The sequence below is a fragment of the Pangasianodon hypophthalmus genome, chromosome 5 (assembly GCF_027358585.1).
Source record: "Pangasianodon hypophthalmus isolate fPanHyp1 chromosome 5, fPanHyp1.pri, whole genome shotgun sequence".
Lineage (NCBI taxonomy): Eukaryota > Metazoa > Chordata > Actinopteri > Siluriformes > Pangasiidae > Pangasianodon > Pangasianodon hypophthalmus.
The window spans coordinates 8,395,452-8,421,414 of NC_069714.1; the positions used below are offsets into that span (position 1 = coordinate 8,395,452).

At 39.0% G+C, this 25,963-nt stretch overlaps 3 protein-coding genes across 13 annotated transcripts in view; all 3 read left to right on the forward strand.

Annotated features, from left to right (window-relative positions):
* stxbp5l (syntaxin binding protein 5L) overlaps nucleotides 1–12,264 on the forward strand; it is a 118,171-nt gene extending 105,907 nt beyond the window's left edge. For 3 of the 10 annotated variants that reach the window (XM_026947180.3, XM_026947183.3, XM_026947181.3), the window contains exons 23-29: nucleotides 1,881–1,979; nucleotides 3,256–3,495; nucleotides 3,997–4,360; nucleotides 5,031–5,196; nucleotides 5,623–5,734; nucleotides 5,824–6,044; nucleotides 8,690–12,263. In XM_026947180.3, the coding sequence (XP_026802981.1) occupies nucleotides 1,881–1,979; nucleotides 3,256–3,495; nucleotides 3,997–4,360; nucleotides 5,031–5,196; nucleotides 5,623–5,734; nucleotides 5,824–6,044; nucleotides 8,690–8,731 (1,244 nt within the window). In that variant the 3' untranslated portion in view covers nucleotides 8,732–12,263. Of the gene's footprint in view, nucleotides 1–1,880; nucleotides 1,980–3,255; nucleotides 3,496–3,996; nucleotides 4,361–5,030; nucleotides 5,197–5,622; nucleotides 5,735–5,823; nucleotides 6,045–8,689 lie in introns of all 10 variants that reach the window. The other 7 variants (XM_026947184.3, XM_026947185.3, XM_026947179.3 and 4 more) reach the window with 6 other exon arrangements.
* Nucleotides 12,265–13,062: 798 nt separating this feature from the next.
* Nucleotides 13,063–19,910, forward strand: poglut2 (protein O-glucosyltransferase 2). Its single transcript, XM_026947205.3, has 10 exons — nucleotides 13,063–13,612; nucleotides 15,137–15,342; nucleotides 15,725–15,930; nucleotides 16,330–16,407; nucleotides 16,758–16,930; nucleotides 17,000–17,237; nucleotides 17,463–17,672; nucleotides 18,189–18,278; nucleotides 19,020–19,124; nucleotides 19,690–19,910. Exons 1-10 carry the CDS (start codon nucleotides 13,422–13,424, stop codon nucleotides 19,705–19,707), a joined length of 1,515 nt encoding a protein of 504 aa, XP_026803006.3. The 5' UTR covers nucleotides 13,063–13,421; the 3' UTR covers nucleotides 19,708–19,910.
* A 328-nt stretch (nucleotides 19,911–20,238) lies between these two features.
* Nucleotides 20,239–25,658, forward strand: tex30 (testis expressed 30). 2 transcript variants are annotated; one of them, XR_004578219.2, is made up of 6 exons: nucleotides 20,239–20,629; nucleotides 21,364–21,597; nucleotides 23,233–23,284; nucleotides 23,435–23,646; nucleotides 24,130–24,351; nucleotides 25,530–25,658. XR_004578219.2 is itself a non-coding variant. In XM_026947223.3 (5 exons), exons 1-5 carry the CDS (start codon nucleotides 20,606–20,608, stop codon nucleotides 24,286–24,288), a joined length of 681 nt encoding a protein of 226 aa, XP_026803024.2. In that variant the 5' UTR covers nucleotides 20,239–20,605; the 3' UTR covers nucleotides 24,289–24,448. The 2 variants fall into 2 exon arrangements, 1 of the variants encoding a protein (XP_026803024.2); XM_026947223.3 differs by lacking the exon at nucleotides 25,530–25,658 and having other exon boundaries at nucleotides 24,130–24,448.
* The last annotated feature ends 305 nt before the right edge of the window (nucleotides 25,659–25,963 follow it).

Genomic DNA, 25,963 nt, shown 5'->3' on the forward strand with positions numbered 1-25,963 from the left:
AGACCAGACAACGAGAGCCTTACCTTCCTTTTTAGGTAGATTTGCGTTACATCTGTTTAATCTGATTTTCCTTAAACCTTCAGATTATGAAAGCTTTATGATGGCCTTCAGCAGATTTTTGTGTCAGACCAGGTGATCGATACCCATTCTCTTATTTATCTCAGACCAGGACTATTCCAGTGTTTTCTTTTCCTCATTTCAGAAAATGATCCTTGTCCATTAGGGACTATCCATTGCTTCCACATTCTCTGTGCTGTGTGTGCGTCCCTATTGCTGCACAGCTGGGTCGCTGATATTTAAAGGTCAATTAGCAGCAAGAAAAGCTGGGCTGCAGCTAATGAGACACGCTACAGGAAGTGAGGATAGCAGGAGAGGGGTGCTCAATCTCAGATAAATAACAAGCAGGGATGGAGCACGGTATGTACACACTATCATATATACAGTTCCTTAAGTCAAGTCCATATAAAGTATGTACGGATGGTAGCACAAACAAGCGCAAGCAGATATGCAGTTATACAAAGATGAAGGACAGCAGTGGACACACACACACAGTCTCCAGTAACAATGGTCAGTTTGTGCAGTGTGGTCTGTCTGCAGTACCACTCCCTCCAGGCTCATTATTTAATACACCAGATTCAAGCAATTTAATCGTAATCTTCTTACCAAACCTGTTATGAGCAGAACTGGTGTGTAAAAACCAAGCAAACGCTAGACACTACAATGCTTTGGGCATGAAACACCATCAGTAACAAGGCACAAAGCTTAGAGAAAAGAGTCTACAGATGAACTCATCTGTATCTTGATAGTTGATGGCGTGAGAAAATCAGTCCCTCAGATACTGACAGAGAAAGCGCATTTATCTCCACACCACAGCAGAAATCATTCCACTTTCTATCATGACGTATTCACACTTACACATCTGATGTGGCTAATTAAGTTCACACAGTCACCGTTAACGCGTCAAAGCTTGTCGAAGATGCTGTGGTGAATGTCTGTTCTGAAAGACATGTTAAGGTCAGTGGTTGTGTCAGTTCACTGGTTTCTGACATGTGTATGTGTGTGTGTGCTTGTATTTGCTCGGGTGTGTTTCACATTGCTCTGCTCTCACCGCGTTTACAAAATAGGCGTTTAGCCTTTGGGCAGTCTGTGCATCTATGTCGGGACTTCTGTACATGACATCCTAACAGAACTCACATACCTACACATATTCTCTGTATACCCATTTTCTCCTCACTCGCCCCTTAAAGTAAAGAAGAAGATCGCTAAAGTTTCAGCATGTAGGCAGTACAGGAGAGCCGCGGGCCTCTCTAATAACAATATCAGCCAGGCTGAATAACTCAACACTGCACACAACAGCCAAAGAAGAAAAACGGGCCACAGACAGCAGTGTGAGCTCTAAGATTAGAGCTGTTGACAGTGAGCTTTTACCAGGGATTTAAAAGCTCTAAAAAAAAAAATTTTAAAAAAGAAAAAAAAAAAAAAACTTCCTCTCATGGTGGCCATCTTTGATTCAAGGATTCTAAATGGTATTCTGTTGAAAAAATTTTTTTGAGAACTTCTTGCTTTCTCTTTTTGATTCTCTTGAACAGTTGTGTCTCCTTTCTTTCTTTCTTTCTCTGTCTCTGTCCAAACACTGTTTGGTTTTGTGTAAGTTTGTCTATACTTGTATGTGTGTATATGTATGTGCCGGATGTGTCTATTCACATCTTTCTGTGTGCTTCTGTCATTCTTCTATGTATGACGTGCCATTGTTAATATGCATGTGTGTGTGTGATTCTGCTCTGTCATGTTTCACCGTATGTGTCTTGAATATGTTTGGTTGTGCCATGAATATGGCGTGCTGTGCGTTTGTGCATCGTCTGTGTGTGTACGATGGATAGGTTACCCGTCCAGACGGGCCATGCTGCAGCAGTTGCATGGTGTCAGTATGTACTCACACGATGAGCACCACGCCACCACCTACTCCTGGAGTGAGAGAGGTAAGGAGTGGACGTCTGGGGATCACATGTTCCCCCCGGCTCCTGTTTCGTCTCGTCACACTCCGTCCAGTCCTGTCGTTCATCGTTTTGCATCCCGTAACAATAATGCTCTCAGTGTTTGAGCTTTTTCTCTTTGTCTCCAGGTTTGGGCTTAACCATGTTGTCTTTCTTCGGTTTCTGTCCTGCAGCAGTGTCATATCCACATGTGTCACATGTCTCTAGATGCTGGCTTTGAAATAGACATTCCCATTTCACTACGTGTTGAAACGTTTACCAAAAGTTGTGCACATGGTCAATCTTGACTTATCAGAAGATGAGTAGGAGAATGTGTATCTGAATTGAATGTGATGTTTCTGAATGCACTGAGATCAATCTTGGGTCTGTGTTATTGTAATGAACAGCTGTTATTGTAATGAACAGCTGGAATGAACAAGAAACATGTGGGTTAATTGTTCACCAGTTTTTAAAAAATTTGCTAATCTTTCCTTTAGCCATTATAAGAGACAGCAATACTGATCCCACAGTGGGAAATGTTGCCAAATATTAATAAATTTTCTGTGAGTGTTCTATTTCCACAGTGTTATCAGAAATTTCACTGGATGGATTCTGCTGAGCATATGCTCTCGATTTTTTTACATGGATTCTTGTTACATTTAATTGACCTTTGCAGTAAATGAGATACAACAGCTAATTTACAGCTGGGAGAGAGAGAGTCTCTTGCTTTAAACAAGTGCATGAATCTGAGAAATACTGAAAACCGACCTTTAAAAATTGTTGATTTTAAACAGTGCAAATCATTGCTCAATGTGTCTTTATATGCGTCTTTATAAGCACATGTGCACGTGTGTGTGTGTGTGTGTGTGTGTGCGCGCCTCAATGGAAAAACAATAAAATTAGATCTATTGTTTCCACTGTCATATTGTCCTGTTTGCCTGTTTGTAGTCATGTACTTGTCAATGATACAAATGATGACATTTAAATGATGACTTATTAAAGTGTTTTTGGAAAGTTTGGAAAATTAATTCTAAGATGTATAAAGATTATATTAACTTGATCTCTCTATTTTACAGCTCCCCTATTCTCTCCCAGTTCTTAAAGTGTACACTCTCTATCTCTCTCTCTCTTTCTCTCTCTCTCTCTTTCTCTCTCTGTTTCTTTTACCTTTTCCATTTCTCTTCTCACTCTTTCTTTCTGTGTCCCCTCCCATTTTGTTCTCCCTTTCCTGTCTTCCTTTCTTTCGCCCTCTCTCCTTCACTCCCTGCACCTTTTTTTTCAGAGAGTCGGGAAAATTCATTCAGCCGATCACGGAGTTCCAGTGTCTCTAGTATAGACCGGGACACCAAAGAGGCTGTGACCACGCTGCAGTTTGCGGAGTCTTATGGCCGCAAGTCAGACGCACTGCCTACACCATGCCTATGGGTGGGCACCAGCCTGGGCCTTGTTCTGCTAGTGCCCTTGTCCATTGCTACTGAAGAGCAGGAGAGGCTAGAGGAACCTGTCACTGTCGCACCCACCAGTGAGCACAAATTTCACTTGTGAATGATATGGCAAACAGCCTCTGATTCCATTTATATATGGACAGAATCTTTGGGTGAACCCATTAAAGTAGGACTGCAGCCATGGAATAGGCTTATTAATAATTATTTTAAGTGTATAGATCTTTTAGCAAAACAATATACATAAATCTTTTAGTTCAAAACCATATGGATAGATCTTTCGGGCCAAGCATTATGCATATACCTTCTTCGTGTAGTCTTAGCCTTAGGGACTCCCCCCATTGGTCAAAGAGCAACTGATATCTTTTGTGCACCTTCTGGCTGCAAACTTCAGGATTTTGAAAGTTCCAATCTGATTGGCTATTCACACTTGACCCAGTAAACACATTTCTGGTTACCAGCTCTCTTTCTCTCTCTCTCTCTCTCTCCCTCCCCCTACCTCCCTCCTTATCTTTTTCTCATTGTGTTTTCTCCTTTTTCTTTCTCCTTCTTTCATTCTCACTTTTCGCCTCTCCTCCCAGGCACAGTCTTAATGCTGAAAGGTTCAGTCCTGCGTTTTGGTTTTCTGGACTGCACTGGTGCTTTGATCCACAGTGCATATGAGGTGTGGAGAGATCCGCATGGTGCTGAGGACCCTGATCGGCCCCGCAGGAGAAAGTTGGTCAACTTTTCACCCTGTTCCTCACAGGAAGCCAGCGGCGAAGGCCACCTGGCTGTGGTGTGCTCTGAACGCCAAGCCAAGGTCTTCCTCATGCCCTCACAGGCCTGCCTCTATGTGCACAACATCACAGAGTCTTCATTCGTGCTGCGTGCTGACGTGGTGGCCGTCTCCAACAGCGTGTGCCTGGCCTGCTTCTGTGCCAACGGACATGTCATGATCCTCAGGTTCAGCTCCATGGTCACTTCATGTTTGGCAGAAAGAGAATTGTTTATTTAGAATTTAACACAATGCTTTATTCCAAAGTAATGTTGATTTTGCTTGCTGATTTTTGTTCATTATTTTCTGAAAATATAAGTTTATAAAAATTTCTCTAGTCTCCATCCCATATTTCCTAAATTCCCATTTGTGATATTTACAATTTTATAATTATTGAAGATAAAAATCCTATTCCAGCCCCAAAATATTTCTTTCTGTTCAAATGGGTCCACTTCTGTTTTAGCAATAAATGGTAATGTTAATTATTACTTCAACATTGGCACTGATCCAACCCCTTAATGCTTTAATCCTTAGAAGCATTGATTTCCCTAATCCTAGTCCTAATTCTGAGAATAATGTGGAGACACTCTTAATCCTGGTGTTATCCCTGGATGCAATCAATAAACTGGCACAGCCAAGCAGTGATCCCTCTCAGTGCTATTTATTGAACAATGAACAGACTATTGATGTGTTTCTTATTTGATCTGATTTTTCTGATTTTTTTAGCTGTCTCTTTATATAATAACTGAAAGGATATGTTTATGTTTGCAGATAAAGACAAAGAGACAAAAACTGTTCCCCTTTCAGTGCTGCAAATGCTTGCATTAATATCCTTCTGGTTCTGCGTTTATGTTGCAGCCTGCCAAGTTTACGGCCCCTGTTGGATGTTCACTACCTGCCGCTAACAGACATGCGCATTGCTAGAACATTCTGCTTCACCAATGGTGGTCAGGCCCTATACCTGAGCTCTCCAACAGAAATACAGCGCATCACCTACAGCCAGGAGATGTGTGATAATTTGCAGGTGTGTGCGTGTGTGTGTGTGAGAGAGTCTGTGCTGTGTGCGTGACTGAATGTGTGAGCATGCATTTGTGTGCACAATTTTAAAGGGTGTGTGGGGAGGGTGGTGACAGTGCCTATTGAAGTGAAATGTCATGCTTGTCATAGATGCTTTGAGCTCTGCTGAGCTGAGCCCTGGTGCACCTTGCAAACTGTCTCCCTCCCCCTCCTTCAGTCTAGTGATGGAATAAATGGAAATATGGAGAGTTCCTGTCTGCAGTATGATTTAGTTCAAGCGTAGCCTCAAACTGTGTCTGAAAAGCTGGCATTCAAATTCGCACAAGTGTTGCCTTTGAATTTCATAGTACCTCTATGTAGTAATAAACCATATACACACATACTTCACTTGCGTACAAATGTATGGCTCACTGACCCAATTGATTGGCTGCAGGAGATGCTAGGGGAGCTTTTCACACCCACTGAGACCCCTGAGGCGCAGAACCGAGGCTTCCTGAAGGGATTCTTTGGGGGCAATGCACAGACCTTTGACCGAGAAGAGCTCTGTGAGTGTACCTCTCATTCATCTGTGTATGTGTGATTTTACTTGTGAATAACTACACTATCAAAAGTCTCTTTATATACCTATGTACAGTTGGTGAGGCAGCAGCAGGGAAGGCTTCTCGAAGTCTGGCCCAGCATATACCGGGCCAGGGCAGCGTGGAGGGCATACGGGTAGCAGCTGGCGGGGCAGTGGGTGATCTTGCCCGAGCTCGAATTGCCCTGGATGAGAGAGGACAGAGACTAGGGGAGCTGGAGGAAAGGACGGCTCAAATGATGGCCAGCGCTGAGACTTTCTCCAAACACGCTCATGAGGTAATACAGAAAGAAAAAGGAGAACAAAAAAGCTTGTTTATGCATAACAGCTCGAGTCATACTCAAATGAAGGTGCATTATCTGACCTAGGGTGATTTGTCAGCTATGTGCAGACATAGGATATGAACATCAATCATTAAAATAAACAATTTTCCCACTGCCCAAGTTTCAGATGCCATTCAGGGTCCAGATCGAGACCACAGCCAATCCCCTCAAGGAGGGGTGTGGCCAAATGGGTGGAACAGGGTGGCACTTACTGCCTTTAAATTAAAGCCACCCCAACTCTGACCTCAAATCACATCTCTAAGAGGTGTACTATTCCTATTAAATCCATGTAGACTTCCTGAATTACTATATCTAGCATGGTAAATTTAAATCATTGTAGAATTATAAGTATTTTGACTAAATCTCTTGGGTATTAAGAACTATAGAGCCAATACAGTATAATACATGTTATTAAGCATCCAAGTACTTACCTCTGTGCTTAAGGGGTTGTAAGACCAAGTCGACTACCCTAGTGAAAAAAAAATATGCTAAGTATACTTGCAGCCAGACTAATTGTCAGTATAGTTTAAGTGTGTTAAAGATTAGTTAACTTGAAGTGTGCTATTTTGGAACAACTAATTTTGTGCTAAGTATATTTTAGTTGTAATTAAATTGTAGCAAAGCATAACTTTAAGTGTATTTAGTGTACTTTTATGTGCTAAATTGAAACAACTTCAAGTATACTTAGTACACTTTAAGTATATGCCTGTGTAAGATAATTTCATGCTTGATTAGTGATATTAAAGTGTACGTTTTTGTATTACAAGTACATTACAAATTAATTAAGAGTGTCTTCAAAACACACAAGCAATATACCATAAATATATTATTTTTGAGTAAAAATATGCTATTTTTTTCCCCCAATGCTGAATGCACTTCTTGTCATGGTCATTACAAAAAAAAAACATGTAACTTCAATAACAGACATCCGTATTTCAACCCAGTGGCATGACAACACCGGCCCTCGCGGTCAAAATACAGACCGACCCCCCGGGAATCCTCCCGCTGCTCCCGATTAGCCAATCCAGGCCTGCTACCACCCGTGACTTACCGTGCTCCTCAACACTGGAGGAAGGAGAACTTCCTTCCTCCCAAGAATTGTTGCTGTTGCCTTTGGAAGTAAAACTTTTTGTCGGGTTGTTCACCGAGTTTCTGCCTCTTCTTTTCCCTGAAATCTCCGTCGTACCCTTTTCCAACATCGCGGGCATCTCGAGGCACAGCGCCGAACTTTAGCAACGTCTCTCTCTCCCCCTCTCTCTCTCTCTCACTCACACAACTAGCTAGCTAGCTAACAGGCAAAGCTAACTGGAGACTGAGATGATGGCTAATTCGCGGCCTCACTGTCAAAAACAAGAAGTGTGAATAGCAACTTTAAAAAATGCACAAATCCCCTCAGACAAGAGCACAAACAGTTAAACATCAACTACTAAGTGTGTAAACTGCAACGCTGCCTTTATAAATAGCTAGCTCTATGAAGTTAGCAATACCAAGCCAACTAAGTTCCCCAAACAATATTAAGTCTATTGGATTAGCTAGTAGGCTAACTGTTAGCACTCTGTAAGCTTCAGCCACAGCACTGATAGCGAGCTAAGCAAAATAGCATCGGCTAATGCTAATTTAATTGCTAATTTCGCCCAAAATTCATGTGAAACATTTCAAAACCACATTCGATAAAAGGTTACTTTCCTGTAGAGCACATTTTCTTGTGTTCGTATGAAGTGAAGTGAAGTGACTTGTGGCCAATGTGGTGACCCATACTCGGAATTTGTGCTCTGCATTTAACCCAACCAAGTGCACACACACACACCGTGAACACTCACCCGGAGCAGTGGGCAGCCTTTTTGCAAGTCCGACTCTCTATCCATTAGGCTATGACTGGTGTGCTGTTGGTATAAAATTAGTATGACATTGTATAAATTTATTAAAATATTTAAATCACAATTACAAGAGTAGCCTTTTGTGCAGTGCATACACTTTATTTTAAAATGTTTTAAATGGGCTTTCAACGCATTTATCATATGTTTTATTACTTTCTGAAAGCAGTAATGAAGTGAATTGCAAGCACGAAGAAGTCCACTTAAAATTACTCCAAAATTGAACTTAAAGTATACTACAACTTCAGATTATTTAATAATGTACTTTGAAAGAATACTTTCAATGCATTGTTACAATGGTCATTTTCAGCACACAGTTAAAAATAATACTAAAATATATTTACATAAAGTGCAAATAAATACACTTTTTAAAAAATAAACAAAAATTTCAATTCAAGTATATTTTTGTAAAATATATTTTTAGAAAATATACTAAATTACAATTATTTTAAAGTGTGTTCAAAGTTGTATTGTAAAAATCAGTAAAAGCATGGTGGTAATACACTTTTTATATATTTAAAGTTAGTACAATTTTTTGTTAGTATATTTGCAATGTACTATTGAAACAGGAAATATATTACAAATACAGTAAAGTATTTTTTTTACTTTTTTTTCACTAGGGTAGGTTAAGTAATATAATGTGATATATTATGGATTTTATGCACCAGTGAGCTAATTTTAGCTTCATACTAATATATGTATGCTGCTTTTCACTGTGTTCCACAGCTGATGCTGAAATGCAAAGACAAGAAGTGGTATCAGTTTTAAATGAGTTAGCCTGGATGAAGGCTAATTCTGCTCGCCAACCACAAGAGGGCACTCCTCTGGAACATGGACCTTCACTTTTTAAAAGAGAGGTTGAGAGGTGCTTAGGGCTGTTCCTTCTCTCTGGGGCTATGTATACAGGACTATACTTCTTAATCAGACTGGTTTGACAGACTGAAGACAATAACTGATGGACAGATACCATTAGCGTTAACAACTTTGGGGTGGTTCCTCCCCTCATACGTTATGGATTAGACCATCCTTCATTCATCTACAGGGGCCAGGGTCTTCTTTTAGGAGGAAAATTGGCTCTTGCTGTATAGATACTTTAAAGTTATTTAAAAAAAAAAAAAAAACCAACAAGACTGCATGAAACAAAAATGGATGACCTATAAAAACATAAAACTGCCATATTCAAAAGCAGCATGTTACTTTAAAACAAAGGGAAATAAATGAATAACATACTTTTATTTAATAATATAAGCCAATACCAGAATCCTATGACAAAAACTTTATATTTTTTGAAATAGCGATAAAATATAAATAAAAAGGGAAACTGTATACCTGCATTGCTATAAGGCCAAAATTCTGTTTTTTTTTAATTGCTCCATACTACTTCTTTTCAATAATGTATTATTTGAAAATTTCCACAGCTCTGTCTTCACATCAGTTATTCACACAATGTGTTCCACCCTTGTGTTCTGATTACAGACATGACAAACTATTTAAAAACAACAACACTACAGAACAGACAAACCGCACTCACCACCATCCTCCAAACGTTATCACACATGCAACTTCATGTCACACCACTTTCAAAACAATACAGTGTTTATGAAGTAGCTGCTAACACAGAATTGTCCCTTAAATAACAGCTTTACTACTGAACCAAGTTACTTCACCCTCTCCTAGAAATGTATGATGTGGTTTTAGACGTATAAGCGAGAAGTAAGCTGTACTGGGCAATATGTGCTATGAGTGTATCTGTGTGGTCTTACTTGAGTGTGTTTCTATTCATAAAGCCAATGTAATAATACATGTGCCATATTCTAGATGGGTGAAGTATCTTTCCTGTAAACTAGCGATGAACTTATTCTGTCCGTGGTTGATATTTTAAGCCGTTACCTGTAGATTAAACTCTGTCTGTTCCAATACACTACAGTTTCAAATGTTTGTTCCTTTTAATTGTGTGGGGTTCAACTTATAATTTTCAGCTGACCTGTTAGGTCGTTTTGTTTTCTGGACTTTTCTTCTGCCTTGGGTCACATGTAACAAAGTCTGGCGAGTCAAGGGGTACCTCACTCTAAAGATATTGTACGGAAAACCATTGCCAAATCCATGAAGCTTGAACGAGAGAGTTTTCAGTAGTTTGAGGTCAGAGGATTGTTTATTTGTGTCTTCTGATTTGAATATGTCTAAGATGGCAGAGACTGAGCCATGGGGATACTACATCAATATTTGTGTTCTTTGAGCAGTGTCTTTTAAACATATGTATGGAGTGTTGTATGGAGCATAGAGAACCTTGCACAACAGGGCAATCCTGCTCGGACAGATGTTAACCTACATGTGAGCAAAATTATTCTGAATCTCATTATAAGTGAGAAATCACGTGTCATTGGTTTAATGCCTCCTCCTTGACCTGTTGTGCTTGTGTAAGACAATTTGTTTATCTTTTATATTATGGTTCCCAAAAATCCCATCCCATCTCTCTCCATGTCTTCTGCACTTCCACTCTGTATATACAATATGGCCAAAGTATTCATACATATGCTGTCCAAGTCAAAATCAGACCTAAACAGAAACCAGTAGGACATGGATTTCATCTCTGCTAAGGCTGTACACAAAGCAAAACCTGTTATCAAAATATTTAAGGACAGTTTAGTCAAAAAAAAAAAAAAAAGCTAGCATGGCTAAGAAATTGATCAAGGGCATGAACGCCAGCAGTTAGGCTTAACTATCCCTTTAAAATTTTTTAAATACTGGAGTTAGCAACTCCAAACGTAATATAATACATCAGTGTGAACCAAGTAACCCCACATGCCCATGGTAATAGCCGTGTCATTCTAGAGAAAAATTACCACATGACTGTCCGTCATTTCAAGGCTAAAAAAAGTGCATATATCTGATAAAGAATTCCATTGGTCAGAATTCTCAATCATTATCATGTTTGTTTTTAACAGCAAAAAAATACAGGGTGTTATGTTTCTATGTTCTCAGCTTTTATACTAAAATGTACAGTTGAACCTGAAGAGAGTTGGGAGAAATGTCATACAATGAACTCATGTGATTTCTTCTGTAAATGTTTTACCTGTTGAAAGATGGTACTGCGTCTAAAATTCTGAATGTAGTTCTGTAGTCCTCCCTCTGTCCCAAACTCTGAACCGCTCTTCTCTACGGAGAATGCGGCACCGTCCGTCTTGTTTAAATGGATACTACCACTTTTTGTTCTTATCGATATTACAGTAGTATTATAGAGGTTACTGGAATAAAAAAAAAAATCATGAAACATATGTTGATGCTAATCAAATTGAAATAAACATTGATTGATGTACTCATGACAATGTGAGATTGATTTGTTTCTCACACAATATGTTTTGTTTAAATGAAAAATCGAATTAAATATTGGAAATTTGTGTCATCTATTGTCAGGGTTATTATTTGTGCGTTTGTTTGTTTGATCGTTTATTTGTTTATAATAAGCAAAGAATTGTGCATCATAGTGATCATGACATCAGAGTGTGTCTGGATGGAATTTAAACAATAAAGTAAAAGAGTGAAAGAATTCTCTAGAAATCTATGTATTCAAAGATAGACCGCTGTAGTGACTTTATTTCAAAAAAGAGCCTAGTGAAAATCTAGCAACTTTTTGAGCAGTCATTAGCAAGTGTCCTGCACACTTATATGGCTCTCCAGCTCACATCACAGCTGCTGGTTATACTGGCCAAGAGAGCAGGTTTGGTCGATTCATCATCAGTGTGTAAAGCCTGACCGGGTCGTGCTTGCACATGCCAATATTCCCAATGACCAATCACTGATCACCATTTTTGTCCCATCTGTGCAGTTCTTTGTTCTTTCTTTTAAACTTTCTTCTTGGCTATATTTACAAGTAATAAATGTGAGTTATTCCATACAAAACCATTTTCCTTCACATCTCTTTCCAACTTCTCACTAACACTGCTTGTTTTTGTCTGGGTTATAGTAGTTAGTTTGTGGCACCATGACCAAAAACTTCTTAGAAAGATGTTATAAATTTATATTCTGAGAAAAACTTATGCTATTCTATTTTATTCTTCTGAAGAGTCTTCAGAAAAGATTCCTTCTTCGTGTTTTGTGTAACATCTATTCAATAAACATGCAAATTAGTCTCCAGCATCATCTGGTGACTTCTGTTATTTACTTTTTTGAGCATACATTAGTATACACTAGGAATACTGAATTGGATGCTATAACCTAAAAATTGACCACCTAGCATTGCATATTATTACATTTATTAGGAAGGGCAAATCATATCAACAAACTAGTATATCTAAAAGTAAGTACGATGAATCATGTCAGTCAGTAGGACATAGCAGCCCACATACTTGCACATCTGCTTATGTCTAAATAGCATCTATGGCTACATTTACATGCACATCAAATTCCGTTTAAGGTGTTCGGGTTGCAGCCATTTTCCGAATATGACGTTTATATGCGTACAGACATCGGAATATTCCTTTGCACCACCAAAAATGCCCGCCAACACCGCCTCGAAATGGAAAAGGTCGAGTAAACATCTGTTAAGCTAAGCATCTGTTCATTCCTTGTGGACTGAGCATGTGCATATATCTCCTTTCAGTGAATTTTCTGAATAACAAATTTCCAATTAAAACAGGCATATGGGGATCAGAATATTGTCTCTGAATTGGATAATCAGATTGTGGTGTTTACATGATTCAGTTCTAATTAGAATATTGCCAAATTCTGATGAATATTGGAATATTGATGTGCATGTAAATGTAGTCATTGACTTCTTGAGCACTGGTAACTTTCCCCTGAAAAGAGTTGACAATGCTGTAGGAATACAGAATTGGATGATACAACCTTAAAATGGACCACCTGACATTGCATATCATTACATTTATTGGGAAGGGCAAATCATATCAACAAACTAGTATATCTAAAAGTAAGTACGATGAATCGTGTAAATCAGCAGGACATCGCAGCCCACATACTTGCACCTCTGCTTATGTCTAGTGTCAGTTACTGTTCTGTGAACACGTCAAATCTGCGCAGATCTGCGTAAAGTGTGCGCTGCATGAACACACCTGACCCAGTCTGTGGAGCCGACCAATCAGATGCAGCGCATCGGGGAGAGGTAGCGGGCCACGTCCAGAAACCGCATACTATCCTACTAAATAGTATGTCAACATTGTACACTACTGAAAGATGGTGTACTGTTGAATCCTGCTGTGTAGTAGGATAGTGTGTTCTTCCGGACTTCCAGTATTCCTGTGCACAAAGGGACGCAGCCGGTGTTGTGTACAAACACATCATTTGAATCAGTACTGAACATTACAGTGCAAACTTTTCACAGGTTTGGAGGACGCAATGTCGCGGTCTTAATACTAAGGAACTGATTTCAAATCAGAGAGGCTTCACTGGCGAGGAGACCTCACATTAGCGCCTGATCTAGACACTGCGGCTAAATCAGACAATGCTGTGGCGACGTGTATTGGGATTTTTGCGGTTTTGCACGCTGTTACAGGCTCTGTTTCCAGCGGCGGTGTGCACCAGTGCAGTACCCAGTGCCTCCAAAAGTTTGGTGTGGGGCCTCGGACTGGAAGCAAACGCCGTGCTCCCTGCTCGCTTCTTCTTCATCCAATCCGTGGACAAGGCCGGGAAAAAGTAAGCAGGCCTGTGGACTTCATTCCTTCTCAGCAAGAAGTTCAGTTAAGCTTCCCATCTCACTGGGTGAAAAAAAAAAAAAACCTCATAAATAAATTCACTAGAGTACAGCCAAAGACGTCCCTGAGACATGTTTTAGCTTAATCCAGATCCAAAAATGTATTATATGTGTTATATGAATATTATTTTGTGTCATATTTTAGTTATCTCCAAAACAAGGATTGCCAAATATGAGCCCAATGTAAAAACAAAATGAAATGCATTACGCATGCGCAGACTCTTAGGCACTATACTACCTGTGGGTGAGCTCACACTGGGAAATTCAGCAAGGTAACAGTGTACTGCTGATACCTGACATATGCACTAGGATTACTGAAATATTCATTGAGGTTAGCTGGACACTTTTTGAACTCAGCTGTCACACGCCACACTTATGGTGTAATGCAGGGCAGAAGTTATGGTAGGATTTTACAAATCTTGTTATATGGTGACACATCGCACTGCACGTTTGAATCCCTGTTCCTGTAGTTTCTATACACTGTACCGTCCGATTGGCATGTCATGAAGTGGGTGTTAACGCCGTACGTGAAAAAAGATTCCTATCCAATAATGTAAAGCATTTTTCTTACACCCTTATTGGGTATGTCACAGTGACTGAATACTTCATCTGGATTGTTTAGCAGGACTGTATTTAGGTCTAGGAGAAGAATAACACCCTGGTAACACCCAAGTGGATTCTACATGACTTTGTATTACTCCAGTTTAAAGCTCATCTCGATGTCTACAGAGTGTCCCAAAAGTCTCCATACATAGGGGGAATTAACACTTTTTAGCAAAATGTCTTCAAAAAATGTTCATACTTAAATATATTTTTTTCAGATAGCCTTTAAGAACGCCTTCGACAAAAGATGAATATATTGAAATCATTCTCATGGCTGGATCGGGAAGCTGTCGCAAGGTTGCGATTGACTTTAACAGGAAACATTGCAAGCACATCACACACAACATTGTTGCCAAGCTTATTACCAAATTCAAAAAGACTGGACGTGTTGCGGACCAGCTGAGAAGTGGATGTCCATGAACATCCCCTGATGAAGGCACAACCGACATGGCGCTGGCAAACACAGTCCCCTGTGTACGGAGACTGTTGGGACACCCTGTATAATACATTGCCAACCTAACGTTTGCCAAATTATATCTAATCAAATCAAGGTATTTTCTATCCTGTGTGAAAGCAGTATATTTCAGCAGAAAACATAAGTTATCTGCTTAACAGATTTTTGACAGCGATCCCCAGAAATCACTACAAAGGCATCCAGAACACACTGACCGTGGTAGAAGGGATGATAGGATTTTATCTCCAGCTGTGGTTCTGTGAATGCTGGATAACCACCAGGGTTTAATTTTTTTATCTGTAACCAGCACTGAACTCTGCGAGAAGGTTCCAGGGAAAGATGGCTGTATGACAGTGGTCAAACATCTCTATGCATCTCTTAATCTGTTTCATTTATTCCTGGACTACAGTTTTACATCCTCACCTGGAGCCAATACATTTGAAGTGAAGATCACATCCCCATCAGAACCTTTCTCCAGGATCTGGGTGCAGGTTTTAGACCGTCACGATGGATCCTTTCTGGTCCGTTACCGCATGTACGCCAGCTACACAGACCTCAGCGTTCAGATCCTACTGAAGACTAAACATGTGGCCAAGTCTCCGTACATTCTCAAAGGTGAAAATTGTCTTTTCCTGGGAAAAAAACTGGTGTGGACTATAGTCTAGTATCTTGTTAAAGACATGTAAAACTGCAACTTCATTCAGAGTCATTTTGACCCAGAATTACATTTTGAGTTTTATACATTGTCTTAGCTTTTAAGTGATATCAAATATTAGAAAAGAATAACCCTCATCAAACCTTTTAGAACATTATTTGTTCAGAAACCAATAAAACCTTACTTAAATTACTTAAAATCTTGTTTCTTACCAAACCAGTTTCTAACCATAACAAATTCTAAATCTAACTATATAGTTGATAGTTAAAAAAACAACAACAAAAAAAAAACCCTGACATTTAATAAATGCCCAGTTACCTCACCGTCTCTCTCGATGTCTAGGTCCAGTGTACCATGAATCATGTAACTGTCCAGAGCCCAGTGGTGCATTGTGGGAGAAGCACATGCATTGTCCTTCTTCATTTTCTCAGATCCAGAATGATCTGTCAGTCTTTCCTAAAGTGGACCTAGAACGCAATGCCCATGAAATCCCTCAGCGCTTTGGCCAGAGACAGAGCCTGTGTCACTACACCATCAAAAATAACCAGGTACTTTATGCAGTTTGTGTGGAGTTGCTGATTCTCCTTTGGTCACTAGGTGGTGATAGCACCATAGACAAAAGGAGGACAATGTTACCCTTGCTTATCTTAAAAAAGTACTGTGAATCCAGTTTTCCCAATGCTTTAGCCTACTGACACAGTGATAAACAATACATATCCAAAACATGCAGCTACAGCCCCAACCATCACTTTAACACTTCCAGCTCATGCAAGTATTACAAATATGAGTATCTGCATAGTATATGCAGGTTAGGATGAATATATCCTGCTTGTTTTTAATGCACAACATTAAAAATGGTAAAGAGTTGAACATTAGTGCTCTAATAGGACAAACACATATGAAATCATTACTGTGTGCCATTCTGATGAGTTTGTGTGTGTATTCAGGTGTATATCAAAACATACGGTGAGCATGTCGGCTTCAGGATCTTCATGGATGCCTTTCTCCTCTCTCTCACACGGAAAGTATGTACCGATTGGCACATTAGTAGATAAAAACGGGAAAAAGATACGTTCTGTTGTCAGTGTACAGTTCAATATGTATCAGTTTCTGTTTTCTTCTGTGCTAAGAAGCTACAGTACATTTTGAAATTTTGGACAGCAGAGGGCAGCAACACACTGATTCTGTTTCAGCAAGATGGATTTAAACTACTAATTATCTTGTAGCACTAAATAAATTGTAAAATAAATGTTCAAAAGTTTAATTAGTGACTTCCACCTTCTTCTCACAATTTTTACAAACAGATTCAGTCCTAGTAGATGATCAGGATTTAATCAGTGACTGAGATGCTAATCCTGGATTTCTGTGTGACCAGGTTAGGCTTCCAGATGTTGAGTTCTTTGTGAACTTGGGTGACTGGCCCCTGGAGAAGAGACGGCCCTCTGAGAAACTCCATCCCATCTTTTCTTGGTGTGGGTCCAATGACACTAGAGATATCGTTATGCCAACCTATGACCTCACGGAGTCTATACTGGAGACCATGGGCAGGTATGGAGTTCATGTGAAACACGATAATGCATAAATAAGTCTTTCTAAGTCTCCTTTGTATTCTTCCAGAGTAAGTTTGGACATGATGTCAGTGCAGGCAAACACAGGTCCTGTGTGGACTGAGAAGAATAGTACAGGTTTCTGGAGGGGCCGTGACAGCAGGAGAGAGCGTCTGGAGCTGGTGAAACTGGCACGGGCAAACCCTACGTTGCTGGATGCCGCTTTCACCAACTTCTTCTTCTTCAAACATGATGAGAGCCTTTATGGACCACTCGTCAAACACGTTTCCTTCTTTGATTTCTTTAAGGTGAGAGAGTGATGGATGAATGGATGGGTGAATAGATGAGTCAGCAGTGGATGGATGTTATAGCTGGGATATTATATATATATGGATGGATCTGTGTGTATTGGTTTATGGTTGTACAGATAGAGGGATGGATGGGTAAGTAGTCAGACTGAATCAGTGGTTTGATTTAATGGAAAGGTTGATAGATGGATGTGTGATGCCATAACAGCATTTGTTGTTTTTCAGTATAAGTATCAGATAAATGTTGATGGAACGGTGGCTGCGTATCGAATGCCCTACCTTCTGGCTGGAGACAGTGTGGTGTTGAAGCAGGACTCCACATACTACGAGCACTTCTATAGCCAGCTCCAGCCCTGGGTTCACTACATCCCCATCAAAGCAGACCTCAGTGACCTGTTGGAGAAGATACAGTGGGCTAAAGACCACGACGAAGAGGTACAGTATTCTCAATCTCTCCCTCACTCATTGGGATAGGAAAGTTCCGATGGTATAAATGCTTAACATGTTCTTATAGGTAGAGTAATAATTAATCTAGCAAGATTTATAAGATGATCAAACACGCTAACTGTGTTCTGGACTTGACTAAACCTGATCAAATACAGAGTTGCCTAATTTTAAAATCCACTATAATGTTACCTTTTTAAATTACAGAGCTTTATTACTATTAAATTACTAACAAGGTTTTGTGGCTTGAAGATAGAAAGGATTTGATTGTCATTTGTTTTGCTCTAGTATGTTTAGGCCAAATGGACGGGTAATATAATCATAACCATAACCATAAAGAATATAAAATAAAATAAAAAAAAATTAAAAACATAAATAAATAAAATTGAGATTTTAACTACCTTCTTATAAATCATAATGTATTTCTAATGTGTTTAAATTTGTATATTTAATGCTTTTAAAAAATATTCTTTCAAATATCTTTGTATTATTTGCTTTACTTTGCAGGCGAGGAAAATTGCACAGGCTGGTCAGCAGTTTGCACGTATGCATCTGATGGGTGACAGTATATTCTGTTACTACTTCAGACTCTTCCAGGTAATAATTCACAACTATTGTAACATACTCATCCCTGCTTTTTCACACCAATTCATACCTTTGGGTTACTTGTGTTGCGTACCTTTGAGTTACATAGGTTTCATGACATCATAGGTTTAAATCACACACAGAAGTTTAAATACTCAATAACTTCCCTTGGCTCAGTGAATTTATAAGCAGCTGAGGGTTTACTGGTAAATCTTACCTCTTGTTTTTCTGTTACTGTAGACGTGCTACTGAATACCTGTATTATCTCCTCCACTTCCTTTTCAGCTTATGTATCTTGCTTATCAGTTAATGTATCTTGGCATATTTACATTTAGATTTATATTTTTATAGCAGTTGGTAGAAGTCGTATCCAGAGCAACTTACAGAAGGCATATCTAATCTTCTATCTGTACCCAGCAATTTTATGGTTTAAGGACACAAAGGTTAAATAATGCAAAGTCAGCAGAAACAATTAATCTTTAAACTCACATTTCAACCTCAATGCACTTTATAGTTGTAAAACAGTGTGTAGGTTTAAGGTGTGGAATTTAGTAGGATCAAAACTACTTAAAATGATTGTAGTGTACCTAATAAAGTGGTCCCTGGGTGAATGGGAACTACAGCACAAAAAAAAATGTTCAGATGTTTTTTGCTTTTTTTTTTTCTTTACCCATTATTCCATAAACAGTAGTTAAAGTGTGTGTGCATATGTGTGTAACCATTTCCCTGTCTGGTTCTGTGTATATTCTGTAGGAGTATGCAAAGCTGCAGGTAACTGAGCCTAAAATACATGATGGCATGGAATTGGTAGAGCAGCCCAAAGATGATCTTTTTCCATGCTACTGCCATAGGACCAAGGTGTGTCTGTGTGTGTGTGTGTGTGTGTGTGTGTGTGCGCGTGTGTGTGCGCGCGTGTGTGCGCATGTGTGCGCGTGTGCGTGTGTGTGTGCGTGTGTGTGTGTGCGTGTGTGTGTGTGCGCTACCTTACTATATGTGAAAGCTCTTTCCCTCATCTTACTGATTATCTTTTATGAGAAGTAACTAATTGGCTATAGCATAACAGTGAATGCTGGAGTCATACATTAAACATTAAATAACTGTTAAAAGACATTTAAAGGGCATACTGATGTTTTAAACTTTTGATGAACAGAGTATGAGTAAGCAAATCATTGGTTCAGCAAATTCAGCATGACAATTTATTACCATATTACATAGGACATGTAACACTGACATTTAGAGATTATTTTATTATCATCTTTATGACTCTGAAATTGGTCATATTCTTTCTGAGCCAACTGCATAGACACTGTTGATTGTTTAAAGCCATATTGCTCAAAAATGCATGACATGACATTTTATGAACCACCAATTAAGTTTGTCCTTGAAATAAATTAAATGACATCCGATTTTTCTCATTTTATAGGTCAAAGATGAGCTTTGAGTGTCCACTTATTGGGATCATGAAACAACTGCCTTATTATTTTGATTCGTCGCATTCTGATCATTTTCCCAAGTGCAGATCTTATTGAAATAAGCACCTCTCAACATATTCAGTGCTTTGTCTATGTATTTTCCACTGCCATTATTTATAATGTATTATTTCTTTTTTTAAAATCTTGAAATTAAATGTACTCATTCGTAAAACTAGATTTTGGATTCCTTAATCGAACAAAGTAAACATATGCGATTACCAGGCAATGTTATTAGTTTGCTGGAACAAGAAGGATATGGTATTTTATGCCAATCTGACTACCTGATGTTGCTGTTATTATTCTGTATGTTTCATATATGTACTGTTTATGCTGAATGTACTGAGTGACTGGCGAAATATCTGATTAATGTGGTTTTATTGCTTAGATTTTGACTTGTTTTGTTGGTGACAGCAACCAAACCACTATTTTGCTGGTAATGCCGATATTATTTTAAGTCTAACTGTTTCTACAGTAAGTCTTTGGTCTTACAAAAAGAGTAATATGGATCCTAACACACATATTTAGTCATTAATGCTACATGAGACAAGGCATTGCACTGCAATTCTACACAATAGCCTAATAATGACTCATGGATTTATTTAAGAACTGGTATTACTACTTTTTTGTCTCATTGTTCACACTCATTGTTGACCCACACAATTCACCTCAGAGAACAGACTTAATATTGGGCATTTTAATTCATGCTTTTGTTCAGAAACATTTCAACAGACGTAGGATTTTACTTCATTTATGCACATGTATGATACCGAGCATCATTAGCTGATGTTCATGCTGTGATGCTCCTCCTTGCCACAAGATGGCGATATACAGCAGCTTCATGCTGTCACATTGAGCGCTGAAACTCGAATGAAGATGGTGGCTGTCAGTGAGGTAAGAAATGTACCGAGTATGTCGTTGCTGTTTACTTACTTTTAGCTTATTAATTATTGGGATAATTGATTTGACATTTCAGTATGAAGTAAGTAACGCAAACCGTTAAGTCAAATGTTTACAGGATGTGCCTCCAAACTTCGCCTAACGAATTTACTTCGAATAATTACGGCGTAGCAAAATGCTATATAAAGTTTGGTTCTATTTTTTTTAAACACATCTCCCCAGTTTAGCGTCTTAGCTATATTAACAGTCTTCCAATGAATGCGCTGCTTCGTCTAGATGTATTAGTCACATACCGTGGTCAAGCCAGCCGCAGTAGACACTGGAGTGCACGTATATACGGGGCTTTACGGTAACCACACTATCAGTGGGGGGAAGAAAGCTGCCTCTGATCTGTTGTAGTTAAAATGTAATAGGCGCATGCACACCTTTCTATTTATTACAGTATGCAAGAACTTTTCCTGGAATACAATATACAACGCTTTTATTATGCAAATATAATATTCATAATAATGAACATCAGTTCAATAATTTACAATAACTAGATAAAACGGGCACCTTATTCATGATAAGAGCACTACTCTATTTTCCTTTAATATGAAACTAAAATGACACTGTTATCTTTAATAGACTGGATTTATAACATGGCCAACACTTTCCTGGTTTCACCAAGCTAACATTAGTTAGTCAGTTTCACTGATCAGCTATGCAAATGTTTCTCATTTCTATAGGAAAAGGTGAAAATCCCATTTGGATCCAAAGAGCTGGAAGGTGCTCTCACGGTTCCTGAAACAGAGTGTGTACAGTCAGCTCTGATCCTTACACACGGAGCAGGGGGAGATATGAACCTGAAGCCATTAATGTCATTGGCACAAGCCGTCTCCACTTCTGGTTTGCTCTGCCTTCGATTCACATGCAAAAGCCTGAACCTGGCGCACAGAGTGAGGGCCTATGAAGCAGCCATGGTAAGCACAGACAGTACAGTGCATATAAAAAGTCTACACGCCCCTGTTCAAATGGCAGGTTTTTGTGAAGTAAAAGAATGACACTGAGATAAATCATGTCAGATCATTTTCCCACCTTTAATGTGAAATTACAACGTATACAATTAAAGTGAAAAACAAATAAAATGAAAGTTAAAAAAAAACGTACAATAACCCGGCTGTGTAGGTGTGCACACCCCTAAACTAATACTTTATTGAAGCACCTTTTGATTTTATTACACCACTCCGTCCTTTTGGCTAAGAGTCTGTCAGCATGGCACATCTTGACTTGGGAATATTTTCTCACTCTTTCTTGCAAAAACATTCCAGATCCATCAAATTGTAAGGGCATTTCCTGTGCATAGCATGTTTCAGGTCACCCCACAGATTTTTAGTTGGATTCCGGTCTGGGCAATGGCTAGTTCATTCAAAAACATTGATCTTCTTTTGGTTAAGTCATTTCCTTGTTGATTTGGATGTATGCTTTGGGTGAATTTCCTTTTCATCTTCAGTTTATTAGCAGACACCTGATGGTTTTGCACTAAAATTGACTGGTATTTGTAGCTATTCATGATTTCCTCCACCTTGATAGAAGCCCCAGTCCTGGCTGAAGAAAAGCAGCCCTAAAGCATAATGCTGCCATCATCATGCTTCACCATGGGTATGGTGTTCTTTTGGTGATGTGCTTTTTTTTGCACCAAACATACCTTTTGGAATTATGGTATTGGCCTTATCAGACCATAACACATTTTGTCACATAGTCTGGGGTGATTTAGTTGAGTTCTGATGTTTTTTGTGAGAAAGGGCTTCCATCTAGCCACCCTACCCCATAGTCCAGACAGGAAGAATACGAGAGATTATTGTCACATGCAGAGAGAAATCAGTACTTGTCACATTGTTGCCATTGGTCTCTTGACAGCCTCCGTGATAAGTTTTTGTCTTGTCCTTTTATAAATTTTGGAGGGATGTCCTGTTCTTGGTGATGTCACCATGCTGCCCCATTTTCTCCACTTGTTGATGATGGCCTTTACAGTGTTCCATGGTACATCTAAAGTTTTGGAAATTCTTTTATACCCCTTTCCCGATCAATATCTTTCGACAAGTGAGATACCATACATGCTTTGTAACCTCCTTGTAGACCATGGCTTCAGCAGTTGGATGAAACCAAGAAGATGTGAAAAAAATCCTACAGAATCAGTTGGTCCTTATTTGGGGTTATTCAGAATAATTTCATTGATGTCAGTGGTATGATAATTAAGTTTGAACATGAGATTGAATGTGATTGGTTCATTCTGAACACAGCCACATCCCCAAGTATAAAAGGGTGTGCACACTTACTGTATGCACACTTATGCAACCAGGTTGTAACTTTTTTATTTTTCCAATAATTAAAAAAAAAAATCTATTTTTAAAATGGTTTTGATTGTTTTCATTTAATTTTATATGTTATAACTGAGAGTGGAAAATGATTTATCTTGGTTTCATATTTTTACATCACAAAACCTGCTATTTTAACAGGGGTGTGTAGACTTTTTATATCCATTATAGTTATACAGTCCCGGTCATTGCACTCTTGGTCATACATGATCTCACAAGCAGGTTTTTATGTTTTTACAGGTGTACTTGAAATCCCTTGATAGATTTACACTGAGTAACATTTTCCTTGGGGGTGAGTGTGCAGTACTCAGCTCGTAAATCACATGCTGTCTAATGATACGCCTCATGTCCATCTGGACTTCTGAACAAACCTGGAAATACAGTAAGACAAAATGTTTCTCTTTACAAACTTAGGCTTTTTGGAATACCGTTTGTGTTCCAGGACGTTCGATGGGAGCTCGCGCTGCTGTGGCTCTGGGCAGACATTTGTGTTTCAAGGAAGAAGTTAATGTCCAAGGTCTGTTGTGTGTGTCCTTCCCCCTTCATCCTCCTGGCCAAACACATGCTCATGTTAAACGTAGTGAGGACCTGAGAGCGCTTTCCCACATTCCTGTACTCTTTGTATCCGGGACTGCAGACAACATGTGTGAACGAGTGAGTTTGTTTTATGGAAATGCACAATTTAATCTAGTGCCAATTTCCAATTCCAGAAAGAAGGTTTCCCAGAATGTTAATTAGAATATTAAATGAAGAAAAAAGGCAATAAAAGAGCACTCTAAATATTAAAGATGAAGCCAACATTTTAGATATAAAGGGCTGTGGTCAGTTCTGTTTCTTAAACCACAATAACTAGATTTATATTGGGAAGAAAATGAATCAGAGTCGACCTTGAACAGCAAGCACTTAACATTTGACAAAAAGTTCCATTATTAGATTACTGCAATACAGAATGCAAGTACTCTAAATACATCTTCATGAGTCATGGCTAGTGTTTGTCTGAGACCACTTTTTACTTCCAGATATTGACAATTCTGGAGAAAAATGAATAAATTGCTCACATGTACTAGGTTTGAGCCCTGGACCAGAAGTCAAAATTTTGACTAATGATCTTATAAAGAGCTTGTACCTTCTCCTCAGCAACTTCTGGAACATGTTGTGGAGCAGATGGAGAGCCCAAGTTCTGTGCATTGGGTGGAGGGAGCCAATCATGGACTGGCAGTGAAAGGGAGAACTGAGGAGTCTGTGCTGGATGAGGTCAACTCACAAATCATCACATGGATTCTAAAACATGTCTGAAGACGGATGCTATACTGATATGACCAGTCCAATATCGGACTCTCTGCAACTCCAATATCGGAGGTGCTAGTTATGTTGTAACTTTTAAATATGTTGTAAATTTTATATAGTATAAGACAAAATAACACTATTTTTGTAAATTAAAGAATCCTTAAATTGTGGTGGTCTTCTGATATACTTCTGATTAAGACTTTTAACCCCTTAAACTCTGAAGAGACTAATTAAAAATGTTCAGTCAACTCTAATTATTGGCACCCTTCAAGAGAATAGACTAAATTCCTAGGAGGTGCTCATTCTAGGTGTACTGTTAAGAGACTACAGGTCTTTCCATTCAATTCATTTGAATTTTATAACACTTTAACAAATCAACCCAGAAATCTGGATTTCCTTAGTGGGATGGGGCAGAGGTCAAAGCACCGTATACCCATTGTGCATAACACTTGATGGCCTATAGTTAGTAACTGTATACTGACAGAGTGCACCATTGCAGTATACCTGTGAAAATAGTTAATTAGACAAGGTACAAGGTTTGTACCTAAGTAAACTGGAAATTTAGTGTACAAGCCCTGAAAAGTCCCATGAACTGTGCCTTCAAATCCATGCAATTTTCCAGTCCACATAATGGTCTGCATATTGACAATAAGTGATGTTCACGAATGAGTCAGCTGTTTGAGCTGGCACTTTTAGGTGAATGACTCCTGTATATAAATCATTTAGGGGTGTTTGTTTGTTTGTTTTAAGGATGTAGGTAAGAATACATGGACGTGAAGCACACACACACACACACACACCACTGGCACAATAACATTGATATGTTTATTTATCAATGCACATTTGTAGTGCCTTGCAGATTTTGCAATTATTTAAACAGATTTTGTATAAAATACAATGCAAATAATATAATGGGAATTGTATTGGTTTTAATGGAAACTTTAATGGTCCCTGTGGGTCTCTACTGGTAATTTGTTGCCTTCTGTTGGTGGCATATTATGTCTAATGGATACCATTAAGGACCAATAATGGTAATGGTTTTAATGGTTAGCAGATGATTTGTAATGGTATTTGTAGTGGAAACCATTAGAATTTCTGTGATAGTTCCTATTGTTTTTTTTTTTTTCAGCAGAGTTAATAAAGTGTAAGATTTATTACGGTAGAGGAAGAGTTTATGAGACAATTTCAGCAATTGTTCGGCAAAGAAGACTAATTACTGGTCTAAAGATCACAGAATTTGTCTGTTTTAGGCAGAAGTGGCCTCTTCATAGTGAGCTGAACCAAATCATCTGATTCAGTGAAAAGAGTTGGAATCCCATCACTACTGATTCTCACAAGCAGTCCCTGAGGTGAATCATCCATTCATCCACCCATCCATCCATTTTCTGTACTGCTTATCCTACACAGGGTTGTGGGGAGCCTGGAGCCTGTCCCAGGGGAGTCAGGGCACAAGGCGGGGGACATCCTGGATGGAGTGCCAACCCATCACAGGGCACAATCGCACACACACTCACACACCCATTCACACACTACTGACAATTTAGAGATGCCAGTCAGCCTACAAGGCATGTCTTTGGACTGGGGGAGGAAACCAGAGTACCCCGAGGAAACCCCCGAAGCAGGGGGAGAACATGTGAGGGGAGTCATCTAAATATTGTATCTATATAATATAATGTGTAGTATA

Excerpts from the sequence above, each read along its gene's own strand:
- poglut2 (XM_026947205.3), top strand. The coding sequence starts at position 13,422 with ATGCTGTGGCGACGTGTATTGGGATTTTTGCGGTTTTGCACGCTGTTA. Across the intron at positions 15,343-15,724 it reads GTCTCCGTACATTCTCAAAG|GTCCAGTGTACCATGAATCA; the intron begins GTGAAAATTGTC and ends CTCGATGTCTAG. Across the intron at positions 18,279-19,019 it reads ACTACTTCAGACTCTTCCAG|GAGTATGCAAAGCTGCAGGT; the intron begins GTAATAATTCAC and ends TATATTCTGTAG.
- tex30 (XM_026947223.3), top strand. The coding sequence starts at position 20,606 with ATGAAGATGGTGGCTGTCAGTGAG. Across the intron at positions 23,285-23,434 it reads GAGTAACATTTTCCTTGGGG|GACGTTCGATGGGAGCTCGC; the intron begins GTGAGTGTGCAG and ends TTTGTGTTCCAG. Across the intron at positions 23,647-24,129 it reads CAGACAACATGTGTGAACGA|CAACTTCTGGAACATGTTGT; the intron begins GTGAGTTTGTTT and ends CCTTCTCCTCAG.